Source organism: Pieris napi, chromosome 2, assembly GCF_905475465.1.
Source record: "Pieris napi chromosome 2, ilPieNapi1.2, whole genome shotgun sequence".
NCBI lineage: Eukaryota > Metazoa > Arthropoda > Insecta > Lepidoptera > Pieridae > Pieris > Pieris napi.
Window position 1 is genome coordinate 6,098,189 of NC_062235.1, and position 22,375 is coordinate 6,120,563.

Sequence of the window (22,375 nt, forward strand, 5' to 3'; positions counted from 1 at the left end):
AAAAGTATATCGATAAGCCCATCCACCCAAAAAAGTGTGAAGGTGCAGTTTGAACAAAGATTACCCCAGGAGGGAGCCCACACGTTTCCGCAATGGAGTATCAGCGTTCGATGCGCTGAATAACTTAAAATCTTGTAATAGGTTTCGATCTCAAGCCCTCTGGCATTGAGAGTGTCCATGGGCGGTATCACTTAACATCCGGAGAGCCCCCTGCCCATTTACCCTCTGTTCTATACAAAAATATTACTACTAACTAAACTATTTCCAAACAATGATGAAATAACATGACGTTAGTAAATAAGGCATTAGCCATTGCTCTATATCCCATAATTTACTAGGCCATTCAAAGTCCAAATACCAAAGTGGAAAATATAATAATTTAAAAATATTCTAAAGTGTAGTAATCATAATCTATGCTTTACAACTGTCAGGTCCTTGGTCTGTAGGTCCGTGAGTCTGTGACTTGTGAGAATTACTTGAAATTAAAAAAAAAACACTTGAAATTCTTGAAAATGAGGTAGAGACTAGAGCCTAGAGGTAGACCGTAGAGGTGTTAGCTTTGTTACTGATATCGTAATACTTCTAAGCATTAAAGATTTGTTCCAAACTAATTTGCATGTTCTTTTGAATTAATTTATTAAAATGTCTTTGAAATGGACTGGTAGTGAAACTGGTATTCTTCGAAGAAGTGATTTCAAGGAGAAGAAAGAAGAGCTATTCGTGTTCGGTTATTCGTGCAAATTGTTTCGGGACGATGAAAAAGCCCTGCATATTGATCAAGGAAAACATCTCATACCATGGATGGGGGATGAATCTTTGAAAATCGACAGGTTCGATACGTTTTTTTCTATAAGACTGCTAAATGTGCACTAAAGAGTTATAAATTATTAATTATCAGAACAATATTAATTTTTCCGAAGACCATAAGTATTTCGCAGAAAACATTAGAAGTGATGGTGTCGACATCAAGACGAGTCTACTTGGTCGGTGTCGGCTTCGCAATAGTTATGGTGACTTCACCTTGTGGTATGTATACACTGAAAAGGTTGATTGCGTATGTATTCTGCACAAAATTACAAAGTCAAGTGTGTTCTCTCATGTAATATCATGATAGTATTAAGGAAAATTTGTAATTGTAAGTACCGGAGGAATACAGAGAATAGTACTGTGTTTAAGTTTGTTTTTAATTACACTAGACCAACTGAAATGTCTTAACCTTTATTGATTCTCTATTCATATTGTTATTTAATTTCTCTGTTATTTATTAAAACGACAATTGATATTGAAGCTGCCTGTAATCTGAATTAAGGCATTAGGTCAATATTGATAACTATTTGATAAGAAACAATTTTATAAATTTTAGACATAAACAAGCCTTCGAATTCATAACAACACATGGTGTAGTCTAAGAGAAAATACATTGACAGGTATGATGCACGAGGAGCCCTACATGACCTGACTCCCCTTGAGGCCCCTCCTGGGGGATATGACTGGAGAGTTGAACTCACCAGGACTGAGCTTGACGTGGAACAGCTTTGTGATGAAGAACGCTATAGGGCTCTGCATACTGATGAAGATGAAGAGGAAATGTACAAAGGTAATTATTACTCATTAATTTTAAATATAATTTTTGTAATAATTTTTATGAAAATTCATGTTATTATTTTTTAAAAGAGGAAGAATTAAAACGCCTACATGCAGCTGGTTATGGACAAGTGGGCTTTAACTATGAGAGTCAGCAGAAACAAAATACAGAACCTGAAACAGTGGAAATTGAAGAACCATTTATTCCACCTGAAGAATTAAAATTATTACTACCAATAGACATTGTTTTGGTGAGCATAACCACATATTAAGTTTGTAGTATCTTTTTTGCCTTGCCATCGTATGTTGGAAAGTAAAGTAACTTGGCAGAATTATAATTATAAGATAATTTCTAAATATTATTTAAAACCTCATAAAATTTATTATAGCTTCTTGGTTATACCTATTATACATAATATATTCTACATTGGGTTACTTTATATAAATTATGTATCATAATTGTAATTAAATTTGATATTTTCTTATTACAATCTTACTTGTTAGTGTAGTTTAGAGTTTAAGAAATAGTGGACATATTTCTGTGTTATTATTTTTAATTTATGCTTCTTTATAATAATTGTTTAATGTTTTGTATTGTTCATTACCGATTACTAATCCATAAAGGTAGCCAACTACAATGTTATTGTTAAATATTATAAATATACAGTTTTATTAAAATGTAATCTTACCTAAGTTGTATATAATTTCAGCCAGAGACGCAGAAACAGAATGCAATAATAGAGAAGACAGCAAATTTTATAGCAACGCAAGGTGTTCAAATGGAAATATTGATCAAGGCAAAACAAGGGGACAATCCACAGTTCAAATTTCTTAATAAAGATTCTACATTACATTCATATTACACAACACTTATTAGTTTGTGTAAAAGTGGAAAGTGGCCTGAAAAGAAACAAGAACCTGTTGAAGGTATTTAAATTTTCATTATAAAAATGTTAATAGTATTTGTTACTAACTTGTGTTTTCAATGAGGAAGTAGGCTTTAATCATGAATTTCTAATGTAATATATGAATGTTTCTAAAAATTAACATTTTTAATATAATTATTGTTTATATTATAGAAAAACAAATGGAAATGCATGATGAGTATTTGCACCCCAGTCTGGCATCAACTATAATTGAATTGGTGAGTGGCTTTTTGTACACAAGGCTAATAACATTCTAGTCAATTTATGAGACAGATATTGAAATGTATGGAATATTGATAAAGATATTGACGACTCTTTGGTCTAGTGGTTAGTACCCCTGACTGCGAATCCATGGGTCCCGGGTTCAATCCCCGGCTGAGACGAACATCGATGTGATGAGCATTTGGTGTTGTGCTTAGGTCTCGGTTGTTTAAATATGTATTTATATGTCTATGTATGTATATCCATTGCCTAGTACCCATAACACAAGCTTCACCAGTTTAGCATGGGACTAGGACAATTGGTGTGAATTGTCTTTAAAAAAAAAAAATATATACAACTTGACTCTAACATACTATGTTAGAATTTTACTTCTTAAATTATAACTATCCAAAATATCAATTATAACTATCCAATGCTTATTGGAGGGCTGATATTTGTAATTTAACATTGATATACCCTAGTTATAATAGTGAAAGTACTTTTGAACTCATGTTTTACCATTCCAGGCACCCTCCATACCAAGCATTCAATACAAGCCGTCAGCAGATTGTGATTACACTATGCTTATATCGAAAATGAGGGGTGAGACCACCTTAGATGAACAATATGCCCCAGAATTAGCACCTGGAGAAGTTGCTCCTCCGGGGACAGAGCCACTCCCGCCTCGGGGAAATGCTGAAATCTCAAAAGCTCCAGTTATGTATAATCAAAATAATCAAGGTATGTGTATACAGTACAAAAGTAAGAGACACCTCTGTCTTTTTCTTAAAATGCTAAACTTTTTATTTCTCTGAGTGTCATATGTAGTGCTTACTCATCTGACTTGCATAACAGCCAATTTGTAACAGCTTCAGCCTTTCATATTAGTTGTTTTAAGTTTATCTAGAATAGCATGCACGGTATTCTAGCATATTCATAAGTTCTATTAGTGTATGATTCAAATTCAAATGCCTTTTATTGCCAACATTGATATATAAAAAACCCAAGATGCACAGTCTCGAATAAAAGTAACGCTCGAAAGTGTCCCGAAACACTATTTCTGTCATTTTCTATAACAGTATGTCTATAACAGTATATGTTACAAGCATATATTATTGCAAAATCAACCTTACGCGAATTTCTTAAAGTTGTTATTACAACGCAGTGTATACGTACTTAATAATAAAATAATACGACCGACCGTGGTCGGTAGGACATTGATTGTGCATCTTGGGTTTTTTATATATCAATGATTGCCAACCTTAAATAACATTACTTTAGCTGTGTTAGTATTTAGTTTTCTTAATTTATTGTTAGTATTATATTAAATAACTGTTTATTTAGTTGGGTACCCGTTTATGGGTAAAGGCCTCCATATTTTGCCATCTGTGTCGGTTCTGAGCGTCCCTTGTCCAGGTGTTGCAGGCCATGTCATGTATAGTGTATGATACAATTCATAAAACCCACGTAGTCCTGGAAAGAAATCCTCGGAACATTGACGACTCATTGGTCTAGTGGTTAGTACCCCTGACTGCGAATCCATGGGTCCCGGGTTCGATCCCCGGCTGAGACAAACATCGATGTGATGAGCATTTGGTGTTGTGCTTAGGTCTTGGGTGTTTAAATATGTATTTATATGTCTATCTATCTATAATATGTATGTATATCCATAACACAAGCTTCACCAGCTTAGCATGGGACTAAGTCAATTAGTGTGAATTGTCCAATCATAAAAAAAAAGAACAGTGAAGTCGCTCCGTGAAGCCTGCGAAGTGTCCAGGAAGCTTCTGTGCTTTTGGGAGGAGTTAGGCTGGCTTAGTTAGCCAGGACTTTACGTACAACGGACCTATTGAGCGTCTAAGTGCAGAAACTGAGTCCACAATCCATAAACATAGTGTATCATATGTTTATCTATGAACAGAGCTTTAAATTAGAACTTACTTGTTAAACATTATTTCTTATTTATATAACTAGATATTTCTTTCATTAAATATAATTCTTGACAGCGACGCTAGCCTACCAACAGTACGCAGCATACTACCACCAATACATGGCGCAGGTACAGGCGCAGGCGCAAGCTCAATCTCAAGAAGCGGTGGCGGCACCTATCGTCCCAGCCAAGTCCACTGGCCTCAGTCTCATGAGACATTACAATTCGGACAGCGATAGTGAAGAATCAGGTCTTTAATTTTTTAAAGTATTATTTTCCACATATACTCAGGAATTCATGTAAAGTGTTAAATATATGACCCAATTATTATTGTTGTTGTGTTGGTTATATTATATTTAATAAAAAAATTATTATACTTTAAAATCTGTTGATATAGCTAAACTAGTGCACAGCATATGCTAACAATATATAAAACTATACAAACAAATTGGCTAATTGCTTTCTTTTTTCATTTTTAATGAAAAAAAAAACTACTTTTATACTAAACTAGCTGGCCTGGCGAACATCGTACCGCCTAACAGTCGATTTTTTAATTTTTTAAATACTTATTCTGCTATTCGGGACACCGGTCTAGCTAGTAGGATAATAAAAATAAAGTTGATAAGACAACAAAGACATTATGTCAAAAAATAAAAATTTACCTTCCCGGAACCCCTCCACACTTGAACTTTATGATATGGTATTAAAGTTCAAATTGACTTTTAAGTATTATTACTAATATTTTGTATGGGAATATAGAAAAGTGTTGTTTTTAGACTTTTTCACAATTTTTTTAAATTTTTCTCTCCGTAAGAACCATCCTCGTACTTCAAGGAAAATTATTAAAAAAGAATTGGCCAAATTGGTCCAGGCGTTGATGAGTTATGCGCTTACCATCACATTTTGCGATTCATTTTTATATTATAGATAAAGTACCTACTATTCTCTATGTAGATTTCGATGACTCATCGTCCTGTGACAGTAAAGACAAGCAGCCAATAGTAATGCCGCCGGATGATGTCGTCGTCGTCATTGACAAAATGGCGGCCTATGTGGCGCGAAATGGCGACGAGTTTGCTGACATCGTGCGTGCTAAGAATGATCCGCGGTTTACCTTCCTGGATCCTGGACATGTCTTTCATACATTTTATTTGCAACTTATGCAAGAGAAGAGGGGGGTTATTCATGGGAAACCAAAGAAGAAGCAGAAAGGTTAATTTTTTTTAAACATCTTTAGTACAAATTTACTATTAATAAAAACTAAATCAGTCTTATTGTACCAGTTTTTAATTACAGTTCTTCACAGCATATATATACATTTTGAGAAAAAGATAGCAGTACTGTACTTAAAATAATATAATTTGACTTATTTGGTAGAGATTAATTAGGCTCGAACATTCAGATACAAAATGTTTTAAGAAAGCCAAAAAATGTATCTTACTGTGGTCTTCCTAGGAAAGCTAAAAATATATCACCTTTATTGCTAGTAAAAAATGATAAGTTCGGACCCACTTATTTGTTTTTAAATAATCATTTTAAATATCCAATATGATGATTAAAATGTTAATTACAGCACCTGTTTCCTTCTCAATAAAGAAACACAAAGAACCAGACCCGATTCTACCTAAACCGGCTCTTCCTTATGAGTCCAGTTCAGAAGATGACGAGAAAACCGATTCACAAAATATTCCAGAAAGCAAGGAAACTAACATTCCACAAATACCAACACCAAATATGCCACCTGTAATTGTGTACAAAATGGAAAGTGTTCAAGCAAACAGTCTTCCTCAAGTTAGAGCTATCGAACAATTACCAATTAAACGAGTTGAACCACAAGTTCCAACACCACCAACTGAAATAAAATCACAACCAGTTGAAATATTCCCAGAAATATTACCGCAACCAATTGTTGTAGAGACAGCTAAAGAAAAAACGCCTGAACAGGAAGTTAAAGAAGATACAGGAGAAACAAGAAAAAGGGATAAAAAGAAGAGATTAAAACCTGAAAGCAGAGATTATCGGAAAGACGAGAGGAGAAGAGAAAAAGATTATAGACGAGACGATAGCGACAGACACGATGAAGATAGAAGAGACCGGGAAGCTAGGGAAAAAGAGAGGAGGGACAGAGATACTGAAAGAAGAGATCGTGACAGTGAGGTGAGATACAGAGAAGAAAAGGAAATAAAAAGAGACAATGAAAGGCATAGAAAGAGACGGAAACGTAGTAATGAGAAAGTGGACTCGGAGATTATAACTTTGGAAGACAATTCTGATGATATGATTGATTTGACTGGTGATTTGTCTGATGGCAAAGGTAAGTAAAAAAATATGAAAATATTTTTTATCTAATGCCATTTACTTGCTTCTGGTCTGGCATTTATTTTGCTCATAATAATAACGTATTTGATGTTGTTTTTATATTAACTACTGAATAAATTTTCTCTTATCGACCGTACTTTTCTACTAACGAAGTTCCTTAATTTCTTTTTAAATCATTTTCCCTGGTGTTACCTTGTCATAGGCCTGTATAAATGTTATATTCCTGTTATTATATATATATCTTGTGCGTGTGTTTGTAATTAAACTCCTCGTAAACTCCTGCATCGATTTTCATATTTTCTGTGTGTGTTCAAGTGGATCGATAATGGTTCAGATTTACAAGTAGATGATTTTTTTGTATGTTTTAAAATTTTGTATTTAAGACGTACATGACAATGACGGTGGGTTCCGTTTGTATTATATATTATAATTATACTAACTAATTAACAGGCAATAATTAGTTTGATATAAAGAAGAACAATGCTATGTTTATTATTTAAAGATTTTAAAAATCCTATCTATAGTCAGAAACTATAAATTTCAGAAATCGAAAAATATTGATAGTGGTATTCAAACAGGAAATATTTTTTTAAATGTATTTTTATAAATTTTTAGGTGAATTAGAGTCAGAGGGCGATAAAACCAAACAACTGGAAAGAAGACGTCGCGCGGCGGAATTTCTTAAGAAAGTTGGAGTCGATCCAGCTGCTGCTGCCCTTCCCACTACTTCGCTGGCTAGTGCTATGGTATGTATATATTGTTTTGGGTTTTAACGACTGTTGCCTACAGTACAACGCTCGAACCCAATAATCAATCCACAGAGTGAAAACAATCTGAGATCGGAGCGTGACAGTCGATCGATCTCCTATCTGCAACCCAATAACCAAACCCTACGAAGACAATCCATTTTTGGCGACGGATGAAATGCTTGTCGTTCCATTTTACCGAGTTTTCCCTCATATTTGATAATCAATGTAAACCAAACAAAGTAAATAAAACCGTACAAATAACATTAAAATATGCATGTGTGTGTTTAAAACATAACAAACAGTTTTTTTAATTATTTAAAAAACTGGCGTAAGTTAAAATCTGTTAAAATAATTAACTGTTGAAATCAAGCCTTAGTCCACTGTCATTTTCATACAAAGGTCTATCCACAGACACCGATAAGACCTCCCCTATCCCCTATCTCTCCCCTACCTCTAGATTTTTTTTGAGTAACAGGAGGCTCATCTGATGTTAAGTGATACCGCCCCGGTTCGCAAGTGCGTTGCCTGCCTTTTAAGAAATGGTACACTATTTTCTTGAAAGACCCTTAGTGGAATTGATTATTATTTATTGAAACTATTTTTTACTTCTAAATAATATTCACTTGTGCAGGTTGACACATTGGAATCAATAAGAAAAAAGAAGGCAGAGGAAGCAGATAAACGGCGTAGAAGAGAGAAGAGAAGGAGGCGAGAGAAATATGGTTAGGTCGATTTATCGCTTTTATATATTATTTACTAAATTTGTATTTTATGACAACAGCCTTTATTCATAAAGTATATTAATTTGATTTATTATAGTAGTGTAGGACCTATGCTTTCTTAGACGATTTTATCATGTTTTTTTTTATTTACATTATTTGACTCTCGTCAATGCAAGTTTCGATTTCTGTGAATGATTCATGCAACTACGTCTAAAATGACTTTAATTTTATTTTCTTTCAGATAACGATGATGAGGATCGCAATAGAAGAAAAAGAAAAAAGAGCAGGTATATATTCTTTATTGGTATTTTTAACATCACAAAATATAGCAAATATGTTTCTTTTGAGTAAAATTGTTATCTCCGGTATTAAAAGTACTACTCACTCTCACTCAGAAAAAGCATTCTTGTAATGTTATTTTTTAACTTTAAGAATACTTTTACGATATAGAAATTTAAAAAAATATTTACAAAGTTTAATGGCATAATTCAAATGAAAAAGTGCATGTTCTTCTGAAATTTCTCAGAGACACCTTAGTCTAGCAAAACGATATGATTTATGTGGATATATAATATGATACCTAATTTAATAGAAAAGAAAATTCAGTGTTAAACTGAATATGTCTTTACCGCATTATTTATTATGCGCAATGCACACAATGTAACATATATAATTTTCTCAAAATTGATCTCGAAATCTGTATGCAGAGCCCTAAATCTTTCAATAGCGATCCCAATCTCAGTAATAAGCTTAAATACCGCAAGTCTATATCGAAATTGCATACAAATACGTCGGGATCGATATTCGTATTCACTATTTTACATGAGTATATTGAATTACATAATAAATGTAAATAACTTTTCAGCAAATCATCGGATGAGGACGAATCGGATTATGATGGGTGCGTATGTTTTATTTTGTTATTAAAAGCAATAAAATTTGTTAACTTGTTCAGTATTCTTAACATGAAATTTAATTGTTCATAGTTCCCTCAAGTATGTTAGCTGACAATTAGCTAATTGCTAGCCGATTTCGATTTCGATACTACAGAAACCTTACTGCATGTCTTGGCATGACTGTGCAAAAACTAACCCAGACACGCTTATAACATTTCTCGACACTCAAATACACTCTCACGCACTCACACCCATTCACATACTCATACACTCACTCATACTCTTACACGATTTTTTGTTTAATTAAATTCAACATTAAGGTTAAGTTTATGTCAGACCTATTTTAATTAATATTCTGTTATTATGAAAATGGCATACTAGCAATCAAAAGGGTTTGTTTTGAAAAAAAATAATAACATCAAATTACACAGTTTTCTAGAAAAATCACATGTTTCTATCAAATCCGTCACTTTACCGACTGACTTACGAAATTTAAAACACATGGATTTTTTTTTAATGTAGCCGTAATATTTAGTCAATGTAGTATCCAAATATGATAAAAAGTGGATTTTGGATTATTTTCAAATCCGACATTGTTCTACGATCATGACGATATTTTGTTATGAATAAATTGTATTATTATTAATTCTAATGCATCGATTTTTAAAGCAATTTGTAGTATTTACAACAGACATTCTATTCCAACGATGAATCAACTACCATTCGTAATTTCTACTATTGTTGACTTTTCTATAGACGTTCCTATTTAACTTTAAATATGTAACCTGCATCAGTATATTATTTCCTTTCAGTACCAAGAAACGCCGGCGCAAAAAAGAGAAAAAGCATTCTTCAAAGGGTAAGAGAAAGGTAAAAGAAAGACAGCATGAGTCCGATTTGGACGAAGACCAACCGATCAATATAGACCTTACAAACACATTGAAGGAGCTAAGAAACGCCTCTCCTACGAAAGAGTTGGAGTTAAGTGTTGATGTGAAAGAGTCGGAAGATAAAGTGGTCAAAAAGAAAAGGGACAGAGAGTACAGTGAGGGAGAGTGGTCGAGTGACAGTGAAGAGGACTCTGAATCTGATGTTAGTGAATAGATTAAGATTTATTATATGTATTAAAATAATTCTAATTATAGAAATTTATTATTTTTTATGCAACCTGGTGAAATATGAACTGATGAATAAACATTAGAACTCAAATGTGTTGATATAAATATAAATAAATTGAGCATGTTCTATGAAATTAAAATACCATATTTATAACAGTTTCAAGGGTTATTTTGTTAATCAGAGATGTAAATTATATTTTATTTTATAATATAATTTAACTTATTTGATTTACTATTATATAAATAATAAATTACAACCTTAAATAATAAAGATTATATTCTATATCTAGATTTTTATTGTCAGTAATAATTTTTATCTGTGTAGTCTATACTACTATACGGCTGTATGTGAATGTCTGTACAAATTGTACGAATGTTTATGGACTTGTGTTTTAATTAGAAAAGAACATATTAATAAACTATTTGAACATATAAAACAGATACTAGTTTCTTACACAAAAATATTTTCATGGACGCCACATTTAAATGAATAATTCATAGAATTCGGTGCTGAAATTTTAGATAAAACCATGTTTAAATTAGCCTAGCGGTAAACTTGAATTCTATAGAATATATTTGCCATAGATAAGATATTAGATTAAAGTGTGATCCGTAAATCTTATAATCCAGTATTATCCTTTTGTGTTTATCCAAAAGTCTATTGCAATTTATCAATTGGATAATGGAGTTATCTTGACACGAGTATAGCTACGACTTTGTAATAGTTCGCGGTCATGGACACCTTGCCATCTGAATTCGACAGGCAGCATCAGGGCCCTCTTAAACTAGGCTGGGGCCATTGGACACACAAGAATTTGGGGCCCTTTTGGAAAGTAAAAAAAAAGCTAATTATAATTTTAAAAAATTACTAAGTATGACCATTTATTATAGGTCATCAAATACAGTATGATATATTAGGTATGTCATTAATGATATTAGAATGCTGCTGGTTTTTTGGTTACGATTACGATAACGGTTTCTTTCGAGATTTCTGTTGAGTATTCTATTATATCCATATTAATTAGTACAGTATATACTACAATGGCGTAGTATATACCTTCTGATAAGATTACTGATTTGTGAAAAAAGTGTAATGTCCCCGTCAGAAATGTTTTGAGAATAAATGCGTGAGAGAAATTGTCGGTCCTTCGGGGCCCCCGGAAAATGGAGGCCCTGGGCACGGGCCCCGTGTGTGCCTGCGTGTGTTATGGTGAAGACGGTATTGAGCAGCATTTTTAGATTACCTTCTGCAGTAAAAAACATCATTACAAAGAATTTTAATTTGGAAAATGGACTATGGTATACGAAACTAAATAAATATAATATAAAAACTTCTCTTATATGGATTTCTGTAAGTTTCAGAACATCGCCATATACAAACGGTTTCTAAAGAGCTTAGCAGTTATCGCAACGGGGACAATTGAAAAATAAATAGTTTAATAGATACCACGTGTTAAACCGGTTTATAATTTTAAAAGGAGATTCTCAATTCCTAACTACCTATTTTACTGTGCCTTTTTATTTAGACGATAATAAGTAAATTAATTATTTAGACTACGTCAGATGATTAAATTTCAATTAATTTACTGAAATCGACCTTGGAGCGTCAATTTCCTTGGTTGCCTGTTTTTGCAAGAGTTTAAATATATTCAAGATTGGATTATAAATATAGGATATATAGGATTTTCTCACATGAATAATTTCTAGAATATTCCTAGGTTCGCGTATGCTTACCCTTGTTTATAACACTAGTGCCGAAAGGTATTAAGATAATCTTTGAAATAAAATTAATGCTATGTCAATAGATATCACACGAGTGTGGTATATAAATGTAACGAGATGGCGTCTTATTTATTGGCGAGTTAAGACTCGTTAAAGAACACGACATAAGAAAATGACCGACGTAAGTACACCTGTTCGTTATAACATGTTTAAAATATATTTTTTAAACTGGTTTATAGCTGGAACCTTAAAAAGACTTTATAGTCTTCCTAATTAGAGTAGATACCGATTTTAAAAGAAGTTTTTTATTACACTAATCTTTTTTGTTTAATTTAGTTTAGTTTAACTACCTAAACTTATTGGTAAATAAATTAAATATCTCTAAAGAGATAATATCTGAGAGAGATAGAGAGAAGAGATATTATCTGTTTTTTTTATAATAATAAAATTGCTTAGGTGAATTTAGTTAATTTCGTACAAAAACAACCAAATGTTTTTTATAGAAGGGACCCGTAGTTATGATTGATCCGTCTCAGTTGTTGAGACCGGAACCAACATTTAACGACAAGCCAATCCAGGCATACCGTGACTATACCATTGATGACACGGATCCTATTAAGGAGCGCGTGCGCAGAACATACTACGAGATGCACACCAAAATGACCGTCGATCTCGCTAAAGGTTTTATTTTACACATATTTTTATATAAATAGTATTATTCTATAGATCTTTAGTTAATTTATATTTTGTTTTTGATCTCTGAGCATGCAGTATGAAGGTGCTAGGTCAATATCACTAAAGTATCATTATAGAAAATGTCTTCATGTCCTTTGAATAATGAAAAGAGTTCTGACATATTCAAAAATATTTTGTACCAGAAAAACGCGAGAAATGGTTAAAATTCAACCACTTCAAGGCGACCGTAAAAGAGGCTCTCATCCGCCTCAACGAGGTGGTGGACGAGTCTGATCCCGATCTGGACCTTCCCAACATAGTACACGCGTTCCAGACTGCCGAGAGAATACGACAGGATCATCCTAATGATGACTGGTTCCATCTTATTGGCCTGATACATGACTTGGGAAAGGTAAATGTGAAAAAGAGAGTAGAGGGAATGTAGAGATCACGGATGTCAGAGTCGAAACCTAATGCAAAGTATAGGTATGTTATCTAAAGCTGGCGGCTTCAACACATTTACACTTTGTGCTTGTGTAGTGTCTGTGAATAAGCGCGAGACGTGATGTCAAACTAAAATGTTGATCTTTACTGTACATGTTGATCTTTTTTTTAAACATTACCAGGGCAATCTCGTAAAATGGTGCACAATGTTTTTAATTATTTTAAGCATCTTAATAAAAACAGTTTAATGAAAAAATGTTATATTTAATTTGACATCAGATGCGACTGGGGTTTCTAAGAGGAGTATTGAAAGAATAGTTAGTGAAGTAAAAGTGAAGTGTGTTGAGCTAGATGGAGCTTATGTCGAAAAATGAAAAATTATTTACACAAACTACTCTTTTACATTCTTGGTCGGGCTTACAACTTTGGGATCCACCGTCGTATCACGTATGCACATAATATTTATATGTATTTGACACATTTTTATTTATTTACAACCCACCCAACCTTACTAAAACCAGAGTAGACTAAAATATATAGCTTGGCAAAAAAGTCATATTTTTAAACATACTGTATAGTGAAATTGCATTAGTGTGAGTTCTGTGAACGCGCCAGCTTTCGATAACCGACCTATATGTCATAAACGTTTTTTGACGTACGTAAAGTGTCAGCTCTGAATCTTACCTTAATTAGATTCATACGAATGTTTTGTACATTGTTTTCGTTATTAAATTATGCCTACAGAAGGTTACTTTATGTTAGGTGATGGCGCTGTATGGCGAACCGCAATGGTGTGTAGTAGGAGACACGTTCGCCGTGGGTTGTAAGTGGGCTAATGCCATCGTCTACGGCCCAGAAAGCTTCAAAGATAATCCCGATACCTACAATCCTAAGTACAAGTAAGTACCCAAAGAAGGAATTAATGTAAAGTTATAAGCGGATATGACATTTCTGCACGCTCAAGTTATAAGTAGTTTATCGAGTCGAAGGTGCTTTTGAAGTCAATGGAATGACTACGCGAAAGTAAATAAAACTCTTTCTTCAGGTGCTATGTAATGCTGGTAAAGATACGTACGAGTACCTATATTATACTAAAATAATATAATTTTTTTTTGATTAGACAATTCACACCAATTGACCTAGTCCCATGCTATGCTGGTGAAGCTTGTGTTATGGGTACTAGGCAACGGATATACCTACATATAATAGAAAGATAGACATATAAATACATATTTAAACACCCAAGACCTAAGCACAACACCAAATTCTCATCACATCGATGTTTGTGTCAGCCGGGGATCGAACCCGGGACCCATGGATTCGTAGTCAGGGTTCAACCACTAGACCAATGAGCCGTCCATATAAATAAATATTGATCTATAGTTAGAAATGTCCCCTGAACCAGGAGCGAAAAGACTACTCGTAACACGTAACACTTAACCCTTACAACCATGTTTGGTTTATAGCTTTTTGTATGTAAATAAGTGAATATTGTTAAGCAAAATGTTATTATTAATGCAACGAAGCATCGGCTATTCGCAATGTAAACCAAATATAACCGGTTCCTTCTTATAGTGTGTCTAATGCGTTATTTTATTTCCAGTACTCCACACGGTATGTACAAACCTCACTGTGGTCTGGACAATCTGATGATATCATGGAGTCACGATGAATATCTGTATCAATTTCTTAAACATAACAAGAGTACGCTGCCTGAAAAAGGATTGGTTATGATCAGGTATATTATTCTAAACTTGGTACATCACCGCTACATCGAAATTCGTCGTTAGATCATTGGAGTTCTCGGTTATAGAGTGCCAATGCAAGCGTTTCTTTAACTTAAATCATATGAATTAACGAAATTGCTATGAATACGAGAGTTACGAGGTTTTGGAGCTATCCTATAGACTTAAGTGAGGTTAATAATTTAAACGTTTATTAGGTACCACTCTTTTTACCCATGGCACTCCGGTGGAGAATACCGTCAGCTTACTAACGAAAAGGACGAGGAGACATTAAAATACGTCACTGAATTCAAGTAAGTTTTTAAAGAAAATGTCTATGTTTAGGCTGTTTATGTTTTATGTACCTATAGACTGTAACTATATTTTTTTAAGAAACTTATTTACGTCGTACAGTTTAAAATCATGTTAAAAAATCAGTTGCGCTACAACCTCTTTAGGTCTTGGCCTCAGATTTCTGAATCTGTTTCAATCTTTTATAATTCTGATCAATTTTAAATCTAATAGGCAAGTAGGTGATCAGCCTCCAGTGCCTGACACACGCCGTCGACGTTTTGTGTCTAAGACATGTCGGTTTCCTCACGATTTTTTCCTTCACTGTTCGAGCGAATGTTAAATGCGCACATAGAAAGAAAGTCCATTGGTGCACAGCCGGGGATCGAACCTACGACCTCAGGGATGAGAGTCGCACGCTGAAGCCACTAGGCCAACACTGTCCTAAAAAAATCATTTAAAACGACTCAAAATAAAGCATTTTTATTGTTAAATAATAAATGATTTTAAATAGATATCTCGAAGCAATACTAGAAGTTAGAACTTGTTTTGAAGATCAAAATAAATGAATTTGCTTTTGAAAATAGGCACTGGAAGAACACATGACTGCACTGAAACACTATTTCCGTCTTTAGGCACAAATTACAAAACATTAAATCAGTGGCACGCGTTCAATTGATGCTATTTCTGTCCCATTACAATCAAGGTTGTCATTATTAATTGTACAATATTCCTTTTTTCAAAGCTTTATTTGGACATCGAAATTGATACAATAGGATCAAAGGACAAGCGTAAAACGTAAAATATGATTAAATAGTCGTACTTCTTTGATTTTAGATGTCTGCCTTGCGATTCTGTATCTCACTTTTCGAACTCTCACAGCGGTTTTCGCAGCGGCGCGGCGCATTTCGGCATTCTGATGAGGAGGGAGTTTGTAGTTTATGGTTTAGAGTTACAGAATCGCAAGGTTGATATGAAGTCGTCGGAGTTAATGTGGCAACACGTTCTAGTACAATATACGACCAAAAACACTTCCATACTTATAAATCTGGCTATGATTATAATCTCTCAAGGTCATTGTGGCCAAGTCCTATTGGGCCTGGGACGATACTACATAGTGTGTGCGTAGTAGATACACTTGAATTGGGATGGGACGAATGTTTTCCGCGACCGGAGTATCAGGAAATTAGCACAAACTACTTTACGTGCTCTTCCAAACTATTCAAACACCGCCAGCTTTTTTAAACAAAATGTTAATGCTGTAATAGTAATGTTGCGTTTACGAGTTGAATAATAACGTTAATTTTTATTTTAGTAAATACGACCTCTACACAAAAAGTGAAAAGATACCAGACATCGAAGCATTGTGGCCGTACTACGAGAAACTGATTGAGAAATATATTCCAGGTGTTTGCGAATGGTAGAAATATTACTAGTAGGTATTCAATGTGGGAATACAAAGAAATATATAGTTTTTATTGTTAGTTTAAGAAAATATTTAAATAAAAGTACCATCACTGTAATACTATTAAAAATAATTTCGAATAAAATATTTTAACATTTTTCTTGTAATTACTTTCTATACCCAAAATTACTGATTTATATTTTTTAATGATTGTTGTTAATTAATTCCTATATATATTTTTTTAATTATATAATGACTATTTTTCTATTAAATAGAATTAATAACATCTTCCTAATGTAATACACATTAGGAAGGCGTTCATTAAATAAAACAATTACATAGTTATCAAAGGATTATTATGTAATTACAATTTCTTTAAAGAAATTAAGTAAAGAGTTATAATAGAGGTAGTATATGATGAAAAAATACTTTTTGTACAAGAACATAATAAAGAAAGAAAGAGCACGAAAAGAGTTTTATTGCAAACATGAGTAATTATGACGCTTTATACGAGTAAATTCGTTGGTACTCTATAGGGTATTCAATATCATATCTTAATAATTTTATCTCAATTCACGTAATAATGTTATTATGTACATCGTTATTACGTTTTATTATTTGCGGTAACCCTGACCTTTTAAGATAGCTTAATAAAGGTCCGATAAAAAAAAAAGTTTAACTGTACCACAACACAGATTCGCATTCCTCAAGTAACAATAGAAAATAAATGAGACAAAGTTAAGATTACTTGTATCATTGATAAAGTAGTGTACATCTTTTGTTATGTTTTAAAAGAGCAAGCTTCGTAGACAATAAAATATGAAAGTAACAATAAACCATAATGGGTTTGGAAATTTTGCTATTCGCCATAATTATCTAAATATGATAACATTATAATAGCAATGTTTGACCCAAAGATAATGTCTGACGACATTTAAAGTGCTGCTCCTCAGGAAAGAACATCAGTCGTGATTTTGACTCCAAGAAGCCATGAAGGACAGACTTAAAGTGAGTATTTTTACTAAATTTTTATGCATGTTGTATAACTTTTAATATATTACGATTAAATTCGTTACAGGCATTATTATAGGTTTGATAATTGTGTGTAAATAATCGTTTAAAGTGGAATATATTGTAATTTTTTTAATTAAGTGGATATGCTTTGTATTTTATTTTTCCATAAATACAAAACGAAGGTAAAAATACTTAATAATTGATGTTAAACTATCTGAGCATTTTATAGTAGTTTTTTTTTCAATGTATTTAAACTCAACAACAACAAAAAAAAATAGGGTTCACTCAACATAGCACCACTATATAATATAGAACAGAATATAGTAAAGTGTAATGTATAACTTCAAAAATAATGCAAAGGATACGCATATGGGAATCTTCAAAATATAAAAACCTACAAAAATACATTTCTGTATACTTTATAAAACTTGCTTATTTTAGATGTATGTAATATAAAAAAATATATTTTAATAATGAATTCTATATAGGATTAATTGCCGCCAAACTGTTTATTGACAAAAAAATCTTCTAAACCATTAATATTTACAGGAGACACTGGGTATGATAGACCCGTCACTTCTCCTGCGGCCGGAGACAGTGTACGAAGACAAGCCAGTTGCAAATTTCCGCGATTATACCATCGACGACAATGATCCAATACGGGAGCGCGTGCGCAGGACCTATTACACAATGCATACAAATATGACCGTGGACTTCGTGCAATGTAAGCAGATTTTAAATAGAAGTTATTTAAATTGGACTGTTAATGTTGCTATTATTGTTGTTTGTTATTGTTTGAACTTATGTAATATTTCTTTGAGTAAAGAAACAATGACTGTGGATTTTTTTACTGAGTGCCGGTTATAAGAAAATTACAAAAGAACTGATCACTTATATATTATTATACTATAGTATTGTCTTTTATTGACATAACTTTTACACATTTAAAGGAAACAATTTAAAAAGCACGCTGTAAAGAACGCGAAATGTCGGTTAAATTTAAAAATATGTAAAATAATTGTAAATTTATAATACACCAATACATAACTGCAATCCGGTAAAAAATTGTTTCCTTTAAATGGATCACTAATAGTTAAAATAATTTATTAAAATACTAGGTGACCCGGTGAACTTCGTATCACTTACATAATATATTTGTGTCAGATCTTAATAGAAAATTTTAAAAACAGAGCAGAGACCGGACCTCAAACAGCTATTTTAATATTTATTTCTAAAAAAATAAAATACATCAAACATTTCCCAGCTAGGAACGTTTTTTATAAGGTCAATTACCGTAGTATTTTTCTTTACTTATATATAGGTATTTATTTTTCCCATCGTTTAAACCTTCCTTAAACTAGTAGAAATAATTCAAGATCATAATTAGCTAAATCGTTCCAGACGTTATATAATATATGTATATAGACAGTTGAACAAGAAATATAACACGAGCACTAAAAATTCTACGAGTATGTGGGTTTTCTCACTGCTTAGTTAGATAGGTACAGTTGCGTTATTAATTTTATATTCTTAGGAGTTGTTTCTATTATATTTCTTAATAGGTGGTGCCCGCGACTTCATCTGCGCAGGATTAAAATATGTCTAAATGATGTAGCATGAAAGACATATTTTCTTTTCTTTAAATACCAGAAGAGATAAAGGTATCTACATATTTTCATTTAGGAATCAATTTATTACTACCAAATGTACATTAGAAATAAATTATCAACTTTTATTGTAGTTATGGTTCTCTATTTTGGCTATGATGGCTTACATAAGACATAGTCATATACCATGGGTATTGGGTATATAATAATATTAGTAGGATAGCAGTTTTGGCCTAGTAGCATCAGCGTACGATAAAGGAAAACATCGCGAGGAAACCGGCATACCTTAGATCCAAAAATCGACAGCGTGTGTTAGGCTATTGATTAATTATAATTTATTAATTACTTATAACGTAATGTTTCCAGCTAAAATGGACAAATGGTTAAAGTTTAACCACTTCAAAGCTTCAATGAAGGAGGCGCTATACAAAATGAACGAATTGGTTGACGAATCGGATCCCGATTTAGACCTGCCCAACATTGTACACGCGTTCCAAACAGCAGAGAGGATACGGGAGGACCATCCAAATGACGACTGGTTCCATCTTATTGGATTGATACATGATGTTGGCAAGGTAACCGTCTAAATTGCATAAAAATGTTTGGTTCTTTAGAATATTTAAATATAACAAAACGTGGATGTTCTTAACTAATGATTTTATCGAAAACTTCGTCTCATCAATTGCTTAATGTATTGGAATTCGCTATTAACAAAATAGGATTATCGTAGAAAGCCGTATCATTAATAGCACAACCTATTTGACGTATTAAATAATTATACGATAATTTTATCTGTATAGTTCCTGCTCCATGTTGATATATAAGGGGGAAACTATATATACGTTATTAACATACAGAGCACAACTAACTATAACTTGTATTATTTTATAATGTTGTTTAAAAATGTGATGATGTATTTATGAGATAATATTATAGGTAATAAATAATAATTGTGTCATAATGTAATACGTAATTCAAAGTTCTACCAAATAATGTAAGACGTATATTATATGCGAATCAGATTTTGTTACTCTCGTGTCACTTTTCAATTATAAAATTAATGTTACGTTGTTCTAGGTTATGGCATTCTATGATGAGCCACAATGGTGTGTTGTAGGAGACACGTTCGCTGTGGGATGCAAATGGGGCAAGAATATTGTTTATGGAGATGACAGCTTCAAGGACAACCCTGACACCTATAACAATAATTATAAGTAGGTTTTGCTTAATTAAAACTATTAGCTGCAACCCTGGTTATTTGGAATTAGGCGAAAGGCCAATGTTACTTAAGCCCTGATATTCAGTATACAACCAAATTTGAAGGATGCGTTTTTAATATATCTAAAAACATACAGAATTTGTGAACTTTTATCTGGCCTTTGACCTTAGTTTGATGCTATGAAAAAGTATTAAATATATTTTTTCTTACTATTACGAATACGCAACAAAATTTAATTTGATTAAATAGATACTAGATCGATATTTTGAGATTGATATTTTCACAGCACTCTCCACGGAATGTACCAACCAAATCGTGGCATTGAAAATCTCATGATATCTTGGGGCCACGATGAGTATTTGTATCGTGTACTGGTTCACAATAGAGCGAAGTTTCCCGTCGAAGGACTATGGATGATACGGTACTGTATAATGATTTAAAAAAGTAAATTCGTCTCTACGAGTTATAATTTAAGAATCATAACTTTTTTAAGAATAACTCGTTATTTTCTCCACAAGATTTAAAATATCGAGAAATTATTTTTAATATTCCAGATATCATTCATTCTACCCATGGCATGCAGGCGGTGATTACGCACACCTCACAAAAAGGGAAGATGAGAAAATAAAGGAAGCCGTTATCAAATTCAAGTAAGTATATTCATAACTTTGCTCATTTGTTCTATCGGTTAATTGAAGCTTTTGTAGCTATAGATAATAGACTTTGCAGTAAGTTGTATGTTATAATGCTCTGTGCATCAACTTACTCAAAAAAAAAAAACTTGATCAATTGGTTAGGATTTACGGAAATTCTTTGAGGATAAATATTTGGACCACGCAATTTCTATAGTGAATACAATTGACTAAATAAATAAAATGTAAAGTAGAATTTAAATAATCTCTAAATTCATCCTATTTCCTTTCAGCCAATACGACTTATACACAAAGAGCACAGTGGTACCCGACATCGATGCCTTATGGCCTTACTACGAGGGTCTTATTGATAAGTACATACCCGGAGTGTTGGAGTGGTGAAAACAGTTGAAAGTAAAAGAAAACGTAATTTTTATTGTAAATAAATATTCTTAAGCTTTATTTATAGGTTATTTCATTTTATTCATATAATTAAAAAGGTATAGAACAGGTGGCTAACGGGCAGGACGCTTACCTTATGTTAAGTGATACTGTCGTAAAGTGTACACTCTTCTTGGAGGAACCTAAGTCAAATTAGTTGGAAATTACCTTGACGAACAGCTGACTCCACAAAGTGCGCGGCAAAAAGTGCCTTAAAAATGTAATTTAACAATCATAAGAGTGGCATTTCATACTTAATCTAGTATTGTCTTTGATTGACATTTTTATTTAAATACTTAATCTAGTTTATATCAATTTAATAATATACAATATTTTTTTTAACATATCTGGTTTTATTTTTATAATTAAAAAACGATATTCGATAAATCAGGAACTTTATTTAAGCTATATTTACAGAATACAAAATATCAGAAAATATATAATCTATAGCTTCAACAACCAGTCATAATGCGAACTTAAATAATATCACTAAGATATTAACCGAATTCAGAGGAAACAAGACATATTCGAATTAAACGAAATTCTTAAATATTGAAGCATTATTTTTAAGGGCATTACTTGAAAACATTACATTTTTTTACGTACTTGCGTATACCAACTACAGGTATAATTAACCCGAATATAAACAAATTCTACGACCTAACTTTATTACCCCGACTTCGGTTAACACCATATATCAATAGCCGCACATAACACAAGTTCTGTCTTAATCTAAATACTTTAAGACACTGATTT

At 32.7% G+C, this 22,375-nt stretch overlaps 3 protein-coding genes across 4 annotated transcripts; all 3 read left to right on the top strand.

The window, feature by feature from the left end:
• The first annotated feature begins 506 nt into the window (after positions 1-506).
• On the top strand, positions 507-11,301 carry LOC125058734 (protein suppressor of white apricot). 2 transcript variants are annotated; one of them, XM_047662883.1, is made up of 15 exons: positions 730-830; positions 921-1,026; positions 1,428-1,597; positions 1,675-1,835; positions 2,295-2,511; positions 2,664-2,728; positions 3,239-3,452; positions 4,718-4,891; positions 5,596-5,853; positions 6,215-6,955; positions 7,576-7,706; positions 8,341-8,431; positions 8,673-8,718; positions 9,297-9,332; positions 10,140-11,301. In XM_047662883.1, exons 3-15 carry the CDS (start codon positions 1,588-1,590, stop codon positions 10,429-10,431), a joined length of 2,436 nt encoding a protein of 811 aa, XP_047518839.1. In that variant the 5' UTR covers positions 730-830; positions 921-1,026; positions 1,428-1,587; the 3' UTR covers positions 10,432-11,301. The 2 variants fall into 2 exon arrangements, with proteins under 2 accessions (XP_047518831.1, XP_047518839.1); XM_047662875.1 differs by lacking the exon at positions 921-1,026 and having other exon boundaries at positions 507-830.
• A 926-nt stretch (positions 11,302-12,227) lies between these two features.
• On the top strand, positions 12,228-16,789 carry LOC125058746 (inositol oxygenase-like). The gene is made up of 7 exons (XM_047662898.1): positions 12,228-12,348; positions 12,671-12,848; positions 13,046-13,254; positions 14,049-14,185; positions 14,890-15,024; positions 15,229-15,324; positions 16,617-16,789. Exons 1-7 carry the CDS (start codon positions 12,340-12,342, stop codon positions 16,723-16,725), a joined length of 873 nt encoding a protein of 290 aa, XP_047518854.1. The 5' UTR covers positions 12,228-12,339; the 3' UTR covers positions 16,726-16,789.
• A 793-nt stretch (positions 16,790-17,582) lies between these two features.
• LOC125060009 (inositol oxygenase-like) lies at positions 17,583-21,640 on the top strand. The gene is made up of 7 exons (XM_047664755.1): positions 17,583-17,714; positions 18,270-18,444; positions 19,694-19,902; positions 20,405-20,541; positions 20,833-20,967; positions 21,101-21,196; positions 21,472-21,640. Exons 1-7 carry the CDS (start codon positions 17,697-17,699, stop codon positions 21,578-21,580), a joined length of 879 nt encoding a protein of 292 aa, XP_047520711.1. The 5' UTR covers positions 17,583-17,696; the 3' UTR covers positions 21,581-21,640.
• The last annotated feature ends 735 nt before the right edge of the window (positions 21,641-22,375 follow it).